Source organism: Leuresthes tenuis, unplaced genomic scaffold (assembly GCF_036924035.1).
Source record: "Leuresthes tenuis unplaced genomic scaffold, fLeuTen1.0.hap1 SCAF_21, whole genome shotgun sequence".
Classification (NCBI taxonomy): Eukaryota; Metazoa; Chordata; class Actinopteri; order Atheriniformes; family Atherinopsidae; genus Leuresthes; species Leuresthes tenuis.
Genome location: NW_027325375.1, coordinates 32,273,891 through 32,293,743, shown reverse-complemented (window position 1 = coordinate 32,293,743; position 19,853 = coordinate 32,273,891). Strand labels below are relative to the sequence as shown.

Below are 19,853 nucleotides of genomic sequence, written 5' to 3'. Positions count from 1 at the left end.
TTATTAACGTTTCTGTTGGCCGACTGTTTTAATCGAGTGTTAAATATCTCACTTTACAAGGAATTAAATATTATATAGTTTGTTGTGTCTGGACAAAACATTAACCCGGTTTTCTGTTTCATTTTGGGATTTTTCTGTTTTATTTTGTGTTTTTCTTTTTTCTTTTGTGATTTTTCTGTTTTATTTTGTGATTTTTCTGTTTTATTTTGTGATTTTTCTGTTTTATTTTGGGATTTTTCTGTTTTATTTTGTGTTTTTCTTTTTTCTTTTGTGATTTTTCTGTTTTATTTTGTGTTTTTCTTTTTTCTTTTGTGATTTTTCTGTTTTATTTTGTGATTTTTCTGTTTTATTTTGTGTTTTTCTTTTTTATTTTGTGATTTTTCTGTTTTATTTTGTGATTTTTCTGTTTTATTTTGTGATTTTCTTTTTTCTTTTGTGATTTTTCTGTTTTATTTTGTGATTTTTCTGTTTTATTTTGTGTTTTTCTTTTTTCTTTTGTGATTTTTCTGTTTTATTTTGTGATTTTTCTGTTTTATTTTGTGTTTTTCTGTTTAATTTTGTGATTTTTCTGTTTTATTTTGTGATTTTTCTGTTTTATTTTGTGTTTATTCTGTTTCATTTTGTATTTTTCTGTTTTATTTTGTGTTTTTCTGTTTTATTTTGTGTTTTTTCTGTTTTATTTTGTGGTTGTTCTGTTTTATTTTGTGTTTTTCTGTTTCATTTTGTGGTTTTTCTTTTTTCTTTTGTGTTTTTCTTTTTTATTTTGTGATTTTTCTGTTTTATTTTGTTTTTTGTGTTTTATTTAGTGTTTATTCTGTGTTTATTCAGTTTTATTTTGTATTTTTCTGTTTCATTTTGTGTTTTTCTTTTTTCTTTTGTGATTTTTCTGTTTTATTTTGTGATTTTTCTGTTTTATTTTGTGATTTTTCTGTTTTATTTTGTGATTTTCGGTTTTATTTTGTGTTTTTTCTGTTTTAATTTGTGCTTTTTCTGTTTTATTTTGTGGTTGTTCTGTTTTATTTTGTGTTTTTCTGTTTTATTTTGTGATTTTTCTGTTTTATTTTGTGGTTTTTCTGTTTCATTTTGTGGTTTTTCTGTTTTATTTTGTGTTTTTCAGTTTTATTTTGTGTTTTTCTTTTTTATTTTGTGTTTTTCTTTTTTCTTTTGTGATTTTTCTGTTTCATTTTGTGGTTTTTCTGTTTTATTTTCTGGTTTTTCTGTTTTATTTTCTGGTTTTTCTGTTTAATTTTGTGATTTTTCTGTTTTATTTTGTGATTTTTCTGTTTTATTTTGTGTTTTATTTTGTGTTTATTCTGTTTTATTTTGTATTTTTCTGTTTTATTTTGTGTTTTTCTGTTTTATTTTGTGTTTTTTCTGTTTTATTTTGTGGTTGTTCTGTTTTATTTTGTGTTTTTTCTGTTTTAATTTGTGCTTTTTCTGTTTTATTTTGTGTTTTTCTGTTTTATTGTGTTTTTCTTTTTTCTTTTGTGTTTTTCTTTTTTCTTTTGTGATTTTTCTGTTTCATTTTGTGATTTTTCTGTTTTATTTTGTGTTTATTCTGTTTTATTTTGTGTTTATTCTGTTTTATTTTGTATTTTTCTGTTTTATTTTGTGTTTTTCTGTTTTATTTTGTTTTTTTCTGTTTTATTTTGTGATTTTCTGTTTTATTTTGTGATTTTCTGTTTTATTTTGTGTTCATTCTGTTTTATTTTGTGTTTTTTGTGTTTTATTTTGTGTTTATTCTGTTTTATTTTGTGTTTATTCTGTTTTATTTTGTATTTTTCTGTTTCATTTTGTGTTTTTTCTGTTTTATTTTGTGTTTATTCTGTTTTATTTTGTGTTTTTTGTGTTTTATTTTGTTTATTCTGTTTTATTTTGTGATGTTTTTGTTTTATTTTCTTAATTTGGATCCTCGTCTTGTTTTATTCACCGTTAGTATCTGTTCTTTTTTTCCTCAGTTGTTTTTCTTGCTTTGGTTTTATATTTATCTGATTTATTCTCAGTTTCCTCGGTTTTATTCTGGATTTTGTTGTTACTTCATTCTGTTTAGTTTTTAGTCTTCAGTTGAGTTTTGTTTAATTTCCTGTTTTATTTTGAAAGTCAGCTTCCTTTTAATAATATAAGTTAAATATGTCCTGTTACTGTTTTTAATCTTTTTTCCTGTTCAGTTTGTTGTTGGTTTCAGCCTCTTTCAGCCTTCTTATGACTTATTTGAGTATTTTTCTAGTTTCCTGCTGAGCAGTTCGTTCGTTTTTTAAGTAAAAATAAAAAAAGTACCTGGAGTCATGGTTCGACTTTGGGCCCAAACATCTCATCTTTAACCATCTTTTTTATCTTTTTTATTACTTGATAGAAGCAGAAGTTTCTCAGCTGTTTGTCACAGTTTTGCAGGAGGCTATGGAGGTTCAACAGTGCCAAAATCCAAAATAACTCCAAAAATATATAAAGGCCTAAATAAACAAGTTTATGGTCATTTATATAACTAAAACAGAAACATTTAAATGCATAATTAATCATATATAATGTGAAACAGTTCTACTGTTATTTTAAAATGATTTAGTTTCAGTTTGTATTAACATTTCAGTTTATTTACTTTTTACTTTAATTTGAGTATTTTTCATGTTACGGATTTATTTATTTATTTATTTATTCATTTATTTATTTATTTATTTATTTAGTTACATTTATTCAAATTCCAAATTATTATTTATTTTTCATTTTGATTTCACCAACCCCCCCCCCCCTTTCTTTTTACATGGGATTCATATTATTAATAAATAAATAATATTAATATTATTGTTATTATGCATTTCTGCTTCATTCTTAGGGGAGAGTCTAACGCCTCCTTTTCACATGTTCTGTATGTTTGTTAAAGACTTAAAGGAGAAGCTCTGCTTGGTCGTTCGCTCCAAACCTTTACGTTCAGAAACCTGAAGAAGAAGAAGAAGAAGAAGAAGGAGGAGGAGGTGAGAGTACTGAAGGACTGAAAATGGATAAAACCGTTTTATCTGAATTATCCCCTGAATGAAGCTCAAAATGTGGTAATGTGGTAAAGGTAGATGGAGCTCAGGGGGTCTGACTGGGTTTCTGAGTCCTGATGAAGTGAACCGGGGGGGTCAGACACTCTGAGGCTGTTGGCTGTGGAGCAGACAGATGTGACAGATGTGGAGCTGCTGTTCCTCCTCCTCACTGATGATTTCTCTGAGAACGGCTGAAACTAAAGTGTTCAGAATCCAGTGTGATGTCATCAGTGATGTCATCACATGTAAATCAGGTGGTTGAATTTTCAGCCTCTTTAAACCTGGTTGTCAGGGTGACGGCATGTTGTTAGCATGTAATAATAATATAATTCACTGAACTTCTGTCTCAGTCTGAGTTTCTCAGATCTCTGGTTTGTTCTCATCGGAAATAAAGGGCGGAGTTTCGTCCTGATTCCACAGCGGCTGTTTGAGAGAAAGATCTGAGAGAAAACCTCAGATCTGTCAGAGCGGAGGAGAGCGACAGCACTCTGAGACTCCAGTTTGGGTCTTTTAGCTTATTTTCATTCACCCTCAGCTTCCTCCTGCTTTCACTGATCAGCTGCTTTAACCGTCTGAAGTTCAAGTTTAATCCTGTCACAGAAGTGTGATCGAACACAGACTCCAGGGATAAACCATGTTTGTCCTGCTCTGTAATCCATGCGTTTATTTGTACAGAAACCAGCTGATATCCAGCTGATATCCACCTGATATCCAGCTGACATCCAGCTGACATCCAGCTGATATCCAGCTGATATCCACCTGATATCCAGCTGACATCCAGCTGACATCCAGCTGATATTCTGCTGATATCCACCTGATATCCAGCTGACATCCAGCTGATATTCTGCTGATATCCAGCTGATATCCAGCTGACATCCAGCTGACATCCAGCTGATATTCTGCTGATATCCAGCTGATATCCAGCTGATATCCACCTGATATCCACCTGATATTCAGCTGATATCCAGCTGACATCCAGCTGACATCCAGCTGATATCCAGCTGACATCCAGCTGATATCCAGCTGATATCCAGCTGACATCCAGCTGACATCCAGCTGACATCCAGCTGATATCCAGCTGATATCCAGCTGATATCCAGCTGATATCCACCTGATATCCACCTGATATTCAGCTGATATCCAGCTGACATCCAGCTGACATCCAGCTGATATCCAGCTGACATCCAGCTGATATCCAGCTGATATCCAGCTGACATCCAGCTGACATCCAGCTGATATCCACCTGATATTCAGCTGATATCCAGCTGACATCCAGCTGACATCCAGCTGATATTCTGCTGATATCCAGCTGATATCCAGCTGATATCCAGCTGACATCCAGCTGACATCCAGCTGATATTCTGCTGATATCCAGCTGATATCCAGCTGATATCCAGCTGATATCCACCTGATATTCAGCTGATATCCAGCTGACATCCAGCTGATATCCACCTGATATCCACCTGATATCCAGCTGACATCCAGCTGATATCCAGCTGATATTCAGCTGATATCCAGCTGATATCCACCTGATATCCAGCTGACATCCAGCTGATATCCAGCTGATATCCACCTGATATCCAGCTGACATCCAGCTGACATCCAGCTGATATTCTGCTGATATCCACCTGATATCCAGCTGACATCCAGCTGATATTCTGCTGATATCCAGCTGATATCCAGCTGACATCCAGCTGACATCCAGCTGATATTCTGCTGATATCCAGCTGATATCCAGCTGATATCCACCTGATATCCACCTGATATTCAGCTGATATCCAGCTGACATCCAGCTGACATCCAGCTGATATCCAGCTGACATCCAGCTGATATCCAGCTGATATCCAGCTGACATCCAGCTGACATCCAGCTGACATCCAGCTGATATTCTGCTGATATCCAGCTGATATCCACCTGATATTCAGCTGATATCCAGCTGACATCCAGCTGACATCCAGCTGATATTCTGCTGATATCCAGCTGATATCCAGCTGATATCCAGCTGACATCCAGCTGATATCCAGCTGATATTCAGCTGATATCCAGCTGAAGCAGAGGCTGAGCTCAGACCGAACAGCAGCTGCTGTTTGAGGCGTCGCCCTGGTCCATTGTTCTGGAAACAGCCACCAACAGAGCGACAGTCGGTGCGTCTGCGCTCAGATTCTCATGTAAACGCTGCAGATGGAGACTCATCTGCTCTTCATCCAACATCTGAGGTACGGCTGGATGATCCTGATCTGATGACCTGAGGGGCTGCAACACAATAAGTATTTTAGGGCTGATAATGTGGTGAAGAGGAGCTCCAGTTTGTGTTTAAAACCATGTTCCTCAGAGAAAGACTGGAAGGGATCTGCATATTTCTGCCTCTACAGAGCAGAATATCATTAAAGCATTCAGGGAATCTGGAGGAGTTTCAGTGTAAAGGACGAGGGAGCGAGCCTGAGCTGGACCCCGTGACCTCTGACCCCTCAGACGCTGCATCAAGAACCGTCATTCATCAGCAGCTGATAGAAGCACCTGGACAAGGGATTACTGTGGAAACCTTTGTCCAGCACCACAATACAGAGTTCCATTCACAAGCTTTACTGTGCAGGAAAGAAGCCTGATGTTAACCTCGTCCACTTCTCTGGGCTCGGAGGCGTCTGGGATGGACCGTCACACGGTGGAAACGTGTGCTGTGGTCAGACCCATCAGTATTCCACATCTTTGTTGGAAGAAACGGAGCAAAGAGCAAAAGCAGCATCCAGCCTGCTGTCAGCAGCCAGTCCCTGCAGCCAGGCTCTGTGATGGTATGGGGTTGGATCAGGGGGCAAAGCTCATTTCCACTTCTGTGACGGCAGCATTAATGCAGAAAAGCTCACTGAGATTTTACAGCAACATATGCTGCCTTCAAGGCCACATCTTTTCCTGGGACGTCCCAGCATTGTTCAAGCAGACCATGGAAAACCACATTCTGCCACAGTCCAAAGGCCTGGCTGAGGAAGAAGAGGTACGGGTGCTGGACTGGCTGCCTGCAGTCCTGACCTGTCCCCAGCAGAGAAACAACCACCCCCCCCGCACTGCTGCACACCTTAAGACCTGTTTAAGGAGGAATGGGACAAAATAACAGCTGGAACTCTGCATCACCTGGTTTCCTCAGAGTCAGAGCGGCTTTAAGTGTTGGCAGAAGGAAACTAAGTGGGAAAAGGTTCACTGACTTTATGGGATGCTGCAGGTCTGAGGTGTAGAAATGATGTTTGTTACCAGATTAAATGAAGCTGAACAGGAAACATGTTGAGTTCAGACTGAGGTTAAAGTTAATGTCAGACTCACTGATTTATGATCATCGCCTCCATCAACTGTTCAACTTAAATGACTCAGTGTGCACGTGTGGGCGTGCACGTGATGACAGTTGCAGGTGGCAGCAGTAATCTTCACCTCGCGGTGCCTTCAAGGGAGACGCAGCCAAAACAAAAGAGTCTGAACCAACGGACTGATCTGCGATTAAAGGGCTCCTGGGAAAAGTAACTCAACACCTTCAGCGGTGGAACAGATGGAAGCATCAACCAATCAGCTCAGAGAGAACCGAGCAACCAGGAAGTGAGCAAACTAACGTTTAAGGCTCAGGAGAACCAGAACAGAACCAGAACCAGAACAGAACCAGAACCAGAACAGAACCAGAACAGAACCAGAACCAGAACCAGAACAGAACCAGAACAGAACAGAACCAGAGCAGGTGCAGGGTGGAGCGACCCGGGGGGGCGACTCCAACACAGAACGGCCCGTTTCATCCCGACTGGACTCCAGACACCTGACATGAGAATTCAAGCGGTTCTGAAAGCAGCTTGAACTCGGTCCAGTTGCTGTGGAACCGGTCCGGTCCGGTTCTGAAAACGTTTTTTCTTTAAAAAACAGCAGAAAAGTTTGATTCATTTTCAAAAATTTAGTTCAATTCAATTTTATTCAGAAAGCGTCAAATAACAACAAATCTCATCTCATCCAATTCAAGCCAATTCACTGTCATCCAGTCATAATTCAATTAATCCGATTCACATGGAGCCGATTCAAAGAAGAGCTGAGGTCCAAACATTTTTACATGTTTAAATCCGGACTCTGGTTCGGCCTCGCTTTCATTTATGTGGCACCGCTTCACAATGAATCGATCCCATCAGGGTTAGGTAACACCATACTATTTCCACCTGACTTTAACTCTTAACCCTTTATGACGTTAGAATAAACCTTTGTCTTTCTTTAAAACAGTCGTATTCCAACCATAAAAGACACGAAGAAGAGTTCAGAGGGTGAAGAAGAAGAAGGAAGAGGAGGAATCAGTGGCTGCTGAGAGGATTAAACGTACGATGTACGGAGAACAGACTCAGGACGGATAAACTTTGAGATGGTTCCTTCTGCAGCTTCACCACCAGGTGGCAGTAAGTGTTACACTGTGAGTTCATTACAGACCTGGTTCAGCAGAGTTTTACAAACAGAAAGTTTGAACTTCATACAAATATCTCAGTTTGACGACATTCAGCAACACGTTGGTGACGATTTCCTGTTAGTTTCATCGAGCTCGCTGGGCCGATTGAGTCAGTGGGAAACGGTGCTTCTGGTTCCAAAGATGGAATACAGGATATAAGAATATATATTATTATAGTATATATATATATATATAGTATAATATAGCTACCCTAACCCTGGTTACTGCAACAGACCGAGTCAGTCAGTGGGTTTAATGAGCCATCGGGTCGGATTAAAGGCTAAAGTTATTCAGCTCATGTAGACGCCTTAATCTGACTAAGAATTGGACCGGATCGAGTTAAGACCCGAGATAACTCGATCCAAACTTAGACGACAGTGGATCGGATCGAGCGTTCTGAGCATGCTCCAGATGTTTTACCCGGGAGTGGAAGGAGACGATATTCCTGCGTTCTCCATCTTTCTGAATGCCTGAGTTTGTTGTTGTTGGTGGTGAAGACGCCAACAGGAAGTGGCTCTATTAGCGATAGCTGAAATGGGGACAGCGCCACCTATGGTACCGGGGTATGACACGCTTTGTGCCAGTGATTCCATTCATTCACCGCCATATATCCAAGGATAATTACCCTCAGATAAGGACCCAACTGTAGCTTCAGTTCATCTCACCATGGAGACCCACTGAATGAGGTTCTACATGGATGAGATGGACTGCAATCTGACCCCATAAATCTGATTCTGGTTCTGCTGGAGATCACAGGTCTGAATCTAACTGGAGAAACTGAGATTTTATAGGAAACATTCAAAGTGAAAGAGACGTTTCCAATTGAGCTATTCTTCAGGGGAAGCAGGATGTAGCTGACGTGACAAACTGGCACATTTACAGTTTTATTTATTTTATTTATCAGGCTCGGGTCACAAAAGCAATAAAGTTTTCTCCATAAACATTTGAATAGTTTGTATGTAAAGCTGCATAAACACAGCTTTCTTCCAACGTTAAGAGGCAGGAAAAAGCTCAGAGAGGTTCAGAATGAGTCGGAAACATTTCTCATTCAAACTCGGGAACAAACTAATACCAGACATCAAGATGCAACCAATGAAATGAAGCGATGCTGGTGACCGCTGTGATCCCGTTTGATCCGACCGGCTCTATCTTGTCATGTGGTATCCGGCCGGATTGGAGAGCAGACACTGGTTCTGTTGGCTGGCGCTGCGGTTTTTGGCATCGATGAGGAGCAGAGGAGACTGGGAGTAATGTCTGATGATGTCACTAACTGACGGGAAAGACTGGAAGGAAAAGAACACATCTGAGTGTACTGCCCCCTGCAGGGGAAACAGGGTAACTACAGCTGAATATACTGCCCCCTGCAGGGGAAACAGGGTAACTACAGCTGAATACTGCCCTCTGCAGGGGAAACACGGTAACTACAGCTGAATACTGCCCTCTGCAGGGGAAACACTGTAACTACAGCTGAATACTGCCCCCTGCAGGGGAAACACTGTAACTACAGCTGAATATACTGCCCCCTGCAGGGGAAACAGGGTAACTACAGCTGAATATACTGCCCCCTGCAGGGAAAACACTGTAACTTCAGCTGAATATACTGCCCTCTGCAGGGGAAACACTGTAACTACAGCTGAATATGCTGCCCTCTGCAGGGGAAACACTGTAACTACAGCTGAATATGCTGCCCTCTGCAGAGGAAACAGGGTAACTACAGCTGAATACTGCCCTCTGCAGGGGAAACACGGTAACTACAGCTGAATATGCTGCCCTCTGCAGAGGAAACACGGTAACTACAGCTGAATACTGCCCTCTGCAGGGGAAACACGGTAACTACAGCTGAATACTGCCCTCTGCAGGGGAAACACTGTAACTACAGCTGAATACTGCCCTCTGCAGGGGAAACACGGTAACTACAGCTGAATACTGCCCTCTGCAGGGGAAACACGGTAACTACAGCTGAATACTGCCCTCTGCAGGGGAAACACTGTAACTACAGCTGAATACTGCCCTCTGCAGGGGAAACACTGTAACTACAGCTGAATACTGCCCTCTGCAGGGGAAACACGGTAACTACAGCTGAATACTGCCCTCTGCAGGGGAAACACGGTAACTACAGCTGAATACTGCCCTCTGCAGGGGAAACACTGTAACTACAGCTGAATACTGCCCTCTGCATGGGGAAACACTGTAACTACAGCTGAATATACTGCCCCCTGCAGGGGAAACGCGGTAACTACAGCTGAATACTGCCCTCTGCAGGGGAAACACGGTAACTACAGCTGAATATACTGCCCTCTGCAGGGGAAACACTGTAACTACAGCTGAATACTGCCCTCTGCAGGGGAAACACTGTAACTACAGCTGAATACTGCCCTCTGCAGGGGAAACACGGTAACTACAGCTGAATACTGCCCACTGCAGGGGAAACACGGTAACTACAGCTGAATACTGCCCTCTGCAGGGGAAACACTGTAACTACAGCTGAATACTGCCCTCTGCAGGGGAAACACAGGGTCATGTGACTTTCTATGTCCTGATATAACGGGAATGTTGGTGTGTGTACCTCCTGGACTTTGAGTCCGGTTCCTAACTGGAACTGCTGGTTCTGCTGCCTGATCTGGATGTTGTAGACCTTGTCCTGGTAGAAGACCATGAGGGTGAAGGGCTGGTTGGGCTGCTGCCGGGTGCTGTCCCTCACCAGGTACGCCCCATCCTCAACACAGACAAACAGGTAAGCTGACATATTGATCTGGAGGAATGTTTTTACAGACCAGCAGTCAGACTTTAACCATGAACCGCTCAAACACCTGACCGAGTGTCTCAAACAGTTTCCTTCTTGTTTCTCGTCTCAGATAATGTTCCATGTTTCTTCCTGTGTTTCCACAGAGTTAGCATGAAGAAAAGGCCTGAGTTCAGAGTCGGGTTCTGGCTCTCTGTGTGTCTGACAGTATGTTAGCTGCTCAGACCTGAGAGCCTGAAAGTGTGCAGTCGGTCGTCTCTGAAAGCAGCAGAATCCCGCTGTGTTATGGTCTGTTTTCTGGTGATGCTTAGAAGACTTTCCCTCCTCTGAACAACATATTTTCACACACTGAGGTTCTTACCTTCCAGACTTGCTTCAGACATCCTTCAGCCTGACCTCGGGTCACTTTACCCACGTACCACAGAGGGTCCAGTTCCTGCAGCACACAGATACTTACAGTGAGCTGACGGCGTCTCCGACCAGCAGAGACCACAGCGCCACCTGCCGAGAGGAGCCAAGAGGAGCCGAGAGGAACCGAGAGGAACCGAGAGGAGCCGAGAGGAGCCGAGAGGAGCCGAGAGGAACCGAGAGGAGCCGAGAGGAACCGAGAGGAACCGAGAGGAGCCGAGAGGAGCCGAGAGGAGCTCAGAGGAACTTAGAGGAACCGAGAGGAACCGAGAGGAACTTAGAGGAGCTGAGAGGAACCGAGAGGAACCAAGAGGAGCCGAGAGGAGCTCAGAGGAGCTGAGAGGAACTTAGAGGAGCTGAGAGGAACCGAGAGGAACCGAGAGGAACCGAGAGGAACCGAGAGGAGCCGAGAGGAGCCGAGAGGAACCGAGAGGAGCCGAGAGGAACTTAGAGGAGCCGAGAGGAGCTCAGAGGAGCCGTGAGGAACCGAGAGGAACCGAGAGGAACCGAGAGGAACTTAGAGGAGCCGAGAGGAACCGAGAGGAACCGAGAGGAGCCGAGAGGAGCCGAGAGGAACCGAGAGGAACCGAGAGGAGCCGTGAGGAACCGAGAGGAACCGAGAGGAGCCGAGAGGAACCGAGAGGAACCGAGAGGAGCCGAGAGGAACCGAGAGGAACCGAGAGGAGCCGAGAGGAGCCGAGAGGAACCGAGAGGAACCGAGAGGAGCCGTGAGGAACCGAGAGGAACCGAGAGGAACCGAGAGGAGCCGAGAGGAACCGAGAGGAACCGAGAGGAACCGAGAGGAACCGAGAGGAACCGAGAGGAGCCGAGAGGAGCCGAGAGGAACCGAGAGGAGCCGAGAGGAACCGAGAGGAACTTAGAGGAGCCGAGAGGAGCCGAGAGGAACCGAGAGGAGCTCAGAGGAGCTCAGAGGAGCTGAGAGGAGCTGAGAGGAACCGAGAGGAACCGAGAGGAACCGAGAGGAGCCGAGAGGAACCGAGAGGAACTTAGAGGAGCCGAGAGGAGCTCAGAGGAGCCGTGAGGAACCGAGAGGAACCGAGAGGAGCAGAGAGGAACCGAGAGGAACCGAGAGGAACTTAGAGGAGCTGAGAGGAACCGAGAGGAGCCGAGAGGAGCCGAGAGGAACCGAGAGGAGCTCAGAGGAGCTCAGAGGAGCTCAGAGGAGCTCAGAGGAACCGAGAGGAACCGAGAGGAACCGAGAGGAGCCGAGAGGAACCGAGAGGAACTTAGAGGAGCCGAGAGGAGCTCAGAGGAGCCGTGAGGAACCGAGAGGAACCGAGAGGAGCTGAGAGGAACCGAGAGGAACCGAGAGGAACCGAGAGGAACCGAGAGGAGCCGAGAGGAGCTCAGAGGAGCTCAGAGGAGCCGTGAGGAACCGAGAGGAACTTAGAGGAGCTGAGAGGAACCGAGAGGAACCGAGAGGAGCCGAGAGGAGCCGAGAGGAACCGAGAGGAGCTCAGAGGAGCTCAGAGGAGCTGAGAGGAACCGAGAGGAACCGAGAGGAACCGAGAGGAACCGAGAGGAACCGAGAGGAACTTAGAGGAGCCGAGAGGAGCTCAGAGGAGCCGTGAGGAACCGAGAGGAACCGAGAGGAGCCGAGAGGAACCGAGAGGAACCGAGAGGAACCGAGAGGAACCGAGAGGAACCGAGAGGAACTTAGAGGAGCTGAGAGGAACCGAGAGGAGCCGAGAGGAGCCGAGAGGAACCGAGAGGAACCGAGAGGAGCCGAGAGGAACCGAGAGGAACTTAGAGGAGCCGAGAGGAGCTCAGAGGAGCCGTGAGGAGCCGAGAGGAACCGAGAGGAGCTGAGAGGAACCGAGAGGAACCGAGAGGAACTTAGAGGAGCTGAGAGGAACCGAGAGGAACCGAGAGGAACCGAGAGGAGCCGAGAGGAGCCGAGAGGAGCCGAGAGGAACCGAGAGGAACCGAGAGGAACCGAGAGGAGCCGAGAGGAACCGAGAGGAACCGAGAGGAACCGAGAGGAGCCGAGAGGAACCGAGAGGAACTTAGAGGAGCCGAGAGGAGCTCAGAGGAGCCGTGAGGAACCGAGAGGAACCGAGAGGAGCCGAGAGGAACCGAGAGGAGCTCAGAGGAGCTCAGAGGAGCTGAGAGGAACCGAGAGGAACCGAGAGGAACCGAGAGGAACCGAGAGGAGCCGAGAGGAACCGAGAGGAACTTAGAGGAGCCGAGAGGAGCTCAGAGGAGCCGTGAGGAACCGAGAGGAGCCGAGAGGAACCGAGAGGAACCGAGAGGAACCGAGAGGAACCGAGAGGAACTTAGAGGAGCCGAGAGGAACCGAGAGGAGCCGAGAGGAGCCGAGAGGAACCGAGAGGAACCGAGAGGAGCCGAGAGGAACCGAGAGGAACTTAGAGGAGCCGAGAGGAGCTCAGAGGAGCCGTGAGGAGCCGAGAGGAACCGAGAGGAGCCGAGAGGAGCCGAGAGGAACCGAGAGGAACCGAGAGGAGCCGAGAGGAACCGAGAGGAACTTAGAGGAGCTGAGAGGAACCGAGAGGAGCCGAGAGGAGCCGAGAGGAACCGAGAGGAGCTCAGAGGAGCTCAGAGGAGCTCAGAGGAGCTCAGAGGAACCGAGAGGAACCGAGAGGAACCGAGAGGAGCCGAGAGGAACCGAGAGGAACTTAGAGGAGCCGAGAGGAGCTCAGAGGAGCCGTGAGGAACCGAGAGGAACCGAGAGGAGCTGAGAGGAACCGAGAGGAACCGAGAGGAACCGAGAGGAACCGAGAGGAACCGAGAGGAGCCGAGAGGAGCTCAGAGGAGCTCAGAGGAGCCGTGAGGAACCGAGAGGAACTTAGAGGAGCTGAGAGGAACCGAGAGGAACCGAGAGGAGCCGAGAGGAGCCGAGAGGAACCGAGAGGAGCTCAGAGGAGCTCAGAGGAGCTGAGAGGAACCGAGAGGAACCGAGAGGAACCGAGAGGAACCGAGAGGAACCGAGAGGAACTTAGAGGAGCCGAGAGGAGCTCAGAGGAGCCGTGAGGAACCGAGAGGAACCGAGAGGAGCCGAGAGGAACCGAGAGGAACCGAGAGGAACCGAGAGGAACCGAGAGGAACCGAGAGGAACTTAGAGGAGCTGAGAGGAACCGAGAGGAGCCGAGAGGAGCCGAGAGGAACCGAGAGGAACCGAGAGGAGCCGAGAGGAACCGAGAGGAACTTAGAGGAGCCGAGAGGAGCTCAGAGGAGCCGTGAGGAGCCGAGAGGAACCGAGAGGAGCTGAGAGGAACCGAGAGGAACCGAGAGGAACTTAGAGGAGCTGAGAGGAACCGAGAGGAACCGAGAGGAACCGAGAGGAGCCGAGAGGAGCCGAGAGGAGCCGAGAGGAACCGAGAGGAACCGAGAGGAACCGAGAGGAGCCGAGAGGAACCGAGAGGAACCGAGAGGAACTGAGAGGAGCCGAGAGGAACCGAGAGGAACTTAGAGGAGCCGAGAGGAGCTCAGAGGAGCCGTGAGGAACCGAGAGGAACCGAGAGGAGCCGAGAGGAACCGAGAGGAGCTCAGAGGAGCTCAGAGGAGCTGAGAGGAACCGAGAGGAACCGAGAGGAACCGAGAGGAACCGAGAGGAGCCGAGAGGAACCGAGAGGAACTTAGAGGAGCCGAGAGGAGCTCAGAGGAGCCGTGAGGAACCGAGAGGAGCCGAGAGGAACCGAGAGGAACCGAGAGGAACCGAGAGGAACCGAGAGGAACTTAGAGGAGCCGAGAGGAACCGAGAGGAGCCGAGAGGAGCCGAGAGGAACCGAGAGGAACCGAGAGGAGCCGAGAGGAACCGAGAGGAACTTAGAGGAGCCGAGAGGAGCTCAGAGGAGCCGTGAGGAGCCGAGAGGAACCGAGAGGAGCCGAGAGGAGCCGAGAGGAACCGAGAGGAACCGAGAGGAGCCGAGAGGAACCGAGAGGAACTTAGAGGAGCCGAGAGGAGCTCAGAGGAGCCGTGAGGAGCCGAGAGGAACCGAGAGGAGCTGAGAGGAACCGAGAGGAACCGAGAGGAACCGAGAGGAGCCGAGAGGAACTCAGAGGAGCCGAGAGGAGCTCAGAGGAGCCGTGAGGAACCGAGAGGAACCGAGAGGAACCGAGAGGAACCGAGAGGAACTTAGAGGAGCCGAGAGGAACCGAGAGGAACCGAGAGGAGCCGAGAGGAGCCGAGAGGAACCGAGAGGAACCGAGAGGAGCCGTGAGGAACCGAGAGGAACCGAGAGGAACCGAGAGGAGCCGAGAGGAACCGAGAGGAACCGAGAGGAGCCGAGAGGAACCGAGAGGAACCGAGAGGAACCGAGAGGAGCCGAGAGGAACCGAGAGGAACCGAGAGGAGCCGTGAGGAACCGAGAGGAGCCGTGAGGAACCGAGAGGAACCGAGAGGAACCGAGAGGAGCCGAGAGGAGCCGAGAGGAACCGAGAGGAGCCGAGAGGAACCGAGAGGAACTAGAGGAGCCGAGAGGAGCTCAGAGGAGCCGTGAGGAACCGAGAGGAACTTAGAGGAGCTGAGAGGAACCGAGAGGAACCGAGAGGAGCCGAGAGGAGCCGAGAGGAACCGAGAGGAGCTCAGAGGAGCTCAGAGGAGCTGAGAGGAACCGAGAGGAACCGAGAGGAGCCGAGAGGAGCTCAGAGGAGCCGAGAGGAACCGAGAGGAACTTAGAGGAGCCGAGAGGAGCTCAGAGGAGCCGTGAGGAACCGAGAGGAGCCGAGAGGAGCCGAGAGGAACCGAGAGGAGCTCAGAGGAGCTCAGAGGAGCTGAGAGGAACCGAGAGGAACCGAGAGGAACCGAGAGGAGCCGAGAGGAACCGAGAGGAACTTAGAGGAGCCGAGAGGAGCTCAGAGGAGCTCAGAGGAGCCGTGAGGAACCGAGAGGAACTTAGAGGAGCTGAGAGGAACCGAGAGGAACCGAGAGGAGCCGAGAGGAGCCGAGAGGAACCGAGAGGAGCTCAGAGGAGCTCAGAGGAGCTGAGAGGAACCGAGAGGAACCGAGAGGAACCGAGAGGAACCGAGAGGAGCCGAGAGGAACCGAGAGGAACTTAGAGGAGCCGAGAGGAGCTCAGAGGAGCCGTGAGGAACCGAGAGGAACCGAGAGGAGCTGAGAGGAACCGAGAGGAGCTCAGAGGAGCTCAGAGGAGCTCAGAGGAGCTGAGAGGAACCGAGAGGAACCGAGAGGAACCGAGAGGAGCCGAGAGGAACCGAGAGGAACTTAGAGGAGCCGAGAGGAGCTCAGAGGAGCCGTGAGGAACCGAGAGGAACCGAGAGGAACCGAGAGGAGCTGAGAGGAACCGAGAGGAACCGAGAGGAACCGAGAGGAACTTAGAGGAGCTGAGAGGAACCGAGAGGAGCCGAGAGGAACCGAGAGGAACCGAGAGGAGCCGAGAGGAACCGAGAGGAACTTAGAGGAGCCGAGAGGAGCTCAGAGGAGCCGTGAGGAGCCGAGAGGAACCGAGAGGAGCTGAGAGGAACCGAGAGGAACCGAGAGGAACCGAGAGGAACTTAGAGGAGCTGAGAGGAACCGAGAGGAACCGAGAGGAGCCGAGAGGAGCCGAGAGGAGCCGAGAGGAACCGAGAGGAACCGAGAGGAGCCGTGAGGAACCGAGAGGAACCGAGAGGAGCTCAGAGGAACCGAGAGGAACCGAGAGGAGCCGAGAGGAGCCGAGAGGAACCGAGAGGAGCCGAGAGGAACCGAGAGGAACTTAGAGGAGCCGAGAGGAGCTCAGAGGAGCCGTGAGGAACCGAGAGGAACCGAGAGGAGCTGAGAGGAACCGAGAGGAACCGAGAGGAACCGAGAGGAACCGAGAGGAACTTAGAGGAGCTGAGAGGAACCGAGAGGAACTTAGAGGAACTTAGAGGAACCGAGAGGAACCGAGAGGAACCGAGAGGAGCCGAGAGGAACCGAGAGGAGCTCAGAGGAGCCGTGAGGAACCGAGAGGAACCGAGAGGAACTTAGAGGAGCTGAGAGGAACCGAGAGGAACCGAGAGGAGCCGAGAGGAGCCGAGAGGAACCGAGAGGAACCGAGAGGAGCCGAGAGGAACCGAGAGGAACTTAGAGGAGCCGTGAGGAACCGAGAGGAACCGAGAGGAACCGAGAGGAGCTGAGAGGAACCGAGAGGAACCGAGAGGAACTTAGAGGAGCTGAGAGGAACCGAGAGGAGCCGAGAGGAACCGAGAGGAACCGAGAGGAGCCGAGAGGAACCGAGAGGAACTTAGAGGAGCCGAGAGGAGCTCAGAGGAGCCGTGAGGAGCCGAGAGGAACCGAGAGGAGCCGAGAGGAACCGAGAGGAACCGAGAGGAACCGAGAGGAACTTAGAGGAGCTGAGAGGAACCGAGAGGAACCGAGAGGAGCCGAGAGGAGCCGAGAGGAGCCGAGAGGAACCGAGAGGAACCGAGAGGAGCCGTGAGGAACCGAGAGGAACCGAGAGGAGCTCAGAGGAACCGAGAGGAACCGAGAGGAGCCGAGAGGAGCCGAGAGGAACCGAGAGGAGCCGAGAGGAACCGAGAGGAACTTAGAGGAGCCGAGAGGAGCTCAGAGGAGCCGTGAGGAACCGAGAGGAACCGAGAGGAGCTGAGAGGAACCGAGAGGAACCGAGAGGAACCGAGAGGAACCGAGAGGAACTTAGAGGAGCTGAGAGGAACCGAGAGGAACTTAGAGGAACTTAGAGGAACCGAGAGGAACCGAGAGGAACCGAGAGGAGCCGAGAGGAACCGAGAGGAGCTCAGAGGAGCCGTGAGGAACCGAGAGGAACCGAGAGGAACTTAGAGGAGCTGAGAGGAACCGAGAGGAACCGAGAGGAGCCGAGAGGAGCCGAGAGGAACCGAGAGGAACCGAGAGGAGCCGAGAGGAACCGAGAGGAACTTAGAGGAGCCGAGAGGAGCTCAGAGGAGCCGTGAGGAGCCGAGAGGAACCGAGAGGAGCTGAGAGGAACCGAGAGGAACCGAGAGGAACCGAGAGGAACCTAGAGGAGCTGAGAGGAACCGAGAGGAACCGAGAGGAGCCGAGAGGAGTCGAGAGGAGCCGAGAGGAGCCGAGAGGAGCCGAGAGGAACTTAGAGGAGCCGAGAGGAGCTCAGAGGAGCTCAGAGGAACTTAGAGGAGCTGAGAGGAACCGAGAGGAACCGAGAGGAGCTCAGAGGAGCTGAGAGGAGCTGAGAGGAGCTGAGGCGGTGTGTTACCTTTGTGCAGGTAGATGCAGGCGGAGGAGGACGAAACGACGGTCTGTCCGACACGCTGCTGCTTCTGTGTTCGGCCATCGCTGAAACACACGGTTGTTTCCATCACTTCTGAGGACATTATACCCAACCTCCCTCTGATCTGAGGACTTCTCACACTTCATTTTACATCCACCTGATTTATGTCGAGCTTTGAAGATCAGATTAAAGTTTACCAGCAGCTCAGGTAACCTTCATCATCATGAACAATAATGAGGGTTTTTTGAGGGTTATTGTGGACAAAAGTCAGACTGAATCTGTTTCATGTCTTTTGACTGGTTGAAAGTTTCTGTAAAACCCTCCAGAGTGAAGAATCCAATCCTCTGCTGTGATCTCCGTCTAAATGCAGTTTTACTCTCACAGTTAAACAGTAAAAAGGCTTCTTTAATGTTTCTGTAGTTTTCTTACCTGACTGCAGATTGTGTGGCAGAGAGCCGGAGGGAACACTGGGGATCAAAAACAGGTGAAACAAGCATGTTAGTCATCATGAGTCGGCACATTCCAGCCCTGAAGCAGAGCTGCACAATTGCTAGCTTCCTTCGGTTCTCTGCTAGCATCTTTCTGTTCTCTGCTAGCTTCCTTCTGTTCTCTACTAGCTTCCTTCGGTTCTCTGCTAGCTTCCTTCTGTTCTCTGCTAGCTTCCTTCTGTCCTCTGCTAGCTTCCTTCGGTTCTCTGCTAGCTTCCTTCTGTTCTCTGCTAGCTTCCTTCTGTCCTCTGCTAGCTTCCTTCGGTTCTCTGCTAGCTTCCTTCGGTTCTCTGCTAGCATCCTTCTGTTCTCTGCTAGCATCCTTCGGTTCTCTGCTAGCTTCCTTCGGTTCTCTGCTAGCGTCCTTCGGTTCTCTGCTAGCATCCTTCTGTTCTCTGCTAGCGTCCTTCTGTTCTCTGCTAGCTTCCTTCTGTTCTCTGCTAGCATCCTTCCGTTCTCTGCTAGCATTCTTCTGTTCTCTGCTAGCGTCCTTCCGTTCTCTGCTAAAATCCTTCGGTTCTCTGCTAGCGTCCTTCGGTTCTCTGCTAGCGTCCTTCCGTTATCTGCTAGCTTACTTATGTTCTCTGCCAGCTTCCTTATGTTCTCTGCTCGCTTACTTATGTTCTCTGCTAGCTTCCTTATGTTCTCTGCTAGCTTCCTTCTGTTCTCTGCTAGCGTCCTTCGGTTCACTACAACAGCAAACGCAGAAGGTGAGATTATGTACTGAAACTGAAGCTGTGCTCTGGCTGTTAGAAGAGTGGATGGGTTTGGGTTAGGGATGGGTTAGGGTTAGGGCTGGGTTAGGGATGGGTTAGGGATAGGGATGGGTTAGGGATGGGTTAGGGATAGGGATGGGTTAGGGATAGGGATGGTTTAGGGATGGGTTAGAGTTAGGGATGGGTTAGGTTAGGTTAGGGCTGGGTTAGGTTAGGGATGGGTTAGTGATGGGTTAGGTTAGGGATGGGTTAGGTTAGGGATGGGTTAGGGATGGGCTAGGTTTAGGGATGCCTACACACCTGTCTGCATGACGGCCGGGAGGCCCAGGGATCCCAGGGCGGGGGGGCAGGTAGGGGAAGGTGTTGTGTTTATGACCTGCAGGAGAGAGGCAGAATTTAAAGGTTCACCTCAGTCAGTCAAGCTGTGTTTGAACTATTGATCAGGTTCATCTGACAGCCTGAAAACAAATAAAAGAGACCACACCGCTTCATATAACTTTGGATATCTGAACGTCCTTATGAAAGCATAAGTATGTGCACCTTCTTTCCTTGTAAGCAGTCAAAACAGCCTCCACTTTGGTCACATTGGAAGCAGAATTCCTGTTATTCCCTGTTCTGTTTCCACACTTTAAGAAGAAAACTGCTAAGAGACGCTCAGAGAGACGCTAAAGTGCCCGAGCATGAGAGCATCATGGCAGCAACAAACGTTCAGCTTCGTCTCTGACGAGCAAAGATTAGAAAGAGTCCAACTGTATCAGGTCTCTGAAGACCAGTCAGTTTGTTTAGCAGCAACTATTAGAACAAAATGGGCTGTGTAAATGTAAGGAGAAAAAAC

General features: G+C 48.8%; 1 protein-coding gene across 2 annotated transcripts in view; it reads right to left on the bottom strand.

Annotated features, from left to right (window-relative positions):
• Positions 1-8,313: 8,313 nt before the first annotated feature.
• The window catches only part of lcp2a (lymphocyte cytosolic protein 2a), a 28,692-nt gene continuing 17,152 nt past the window's right edge, over positions 8,314-19,853 (bottom strand). For both annotated transcript variants that reach the window (XM_072375235.1, XM_072375236.1), the window contains exons 16-21: positions 19,319-19,394; positions 18,244-18,281; positions 17,800-17,879; positions 10,581-10,655; positions 10,043-10,192; positions 8,314-8,759 (exon numbers count right to left, since the gene is read on the bottom strand). In XM_072375235.1, coding sequence (XP_072231336.1) covers positions 8,622-8,759; positions 10,043-10,192; positions 10,581-10,655; positions 17,800-17,879; positions 18,244-18,281; positions 19,319-19,394 — 557 coding nt within the window. In that variant the 3' untranslated portion in view covers positions 8,314-8,621. The remainder of the gene's footprint in view (positions 8,760-10,042; positions 10,193-10,580; positions 10,656-17,799; positions 17,880-18,243; positions 18,282-19,318; positions 19,395-19,853) is intronic.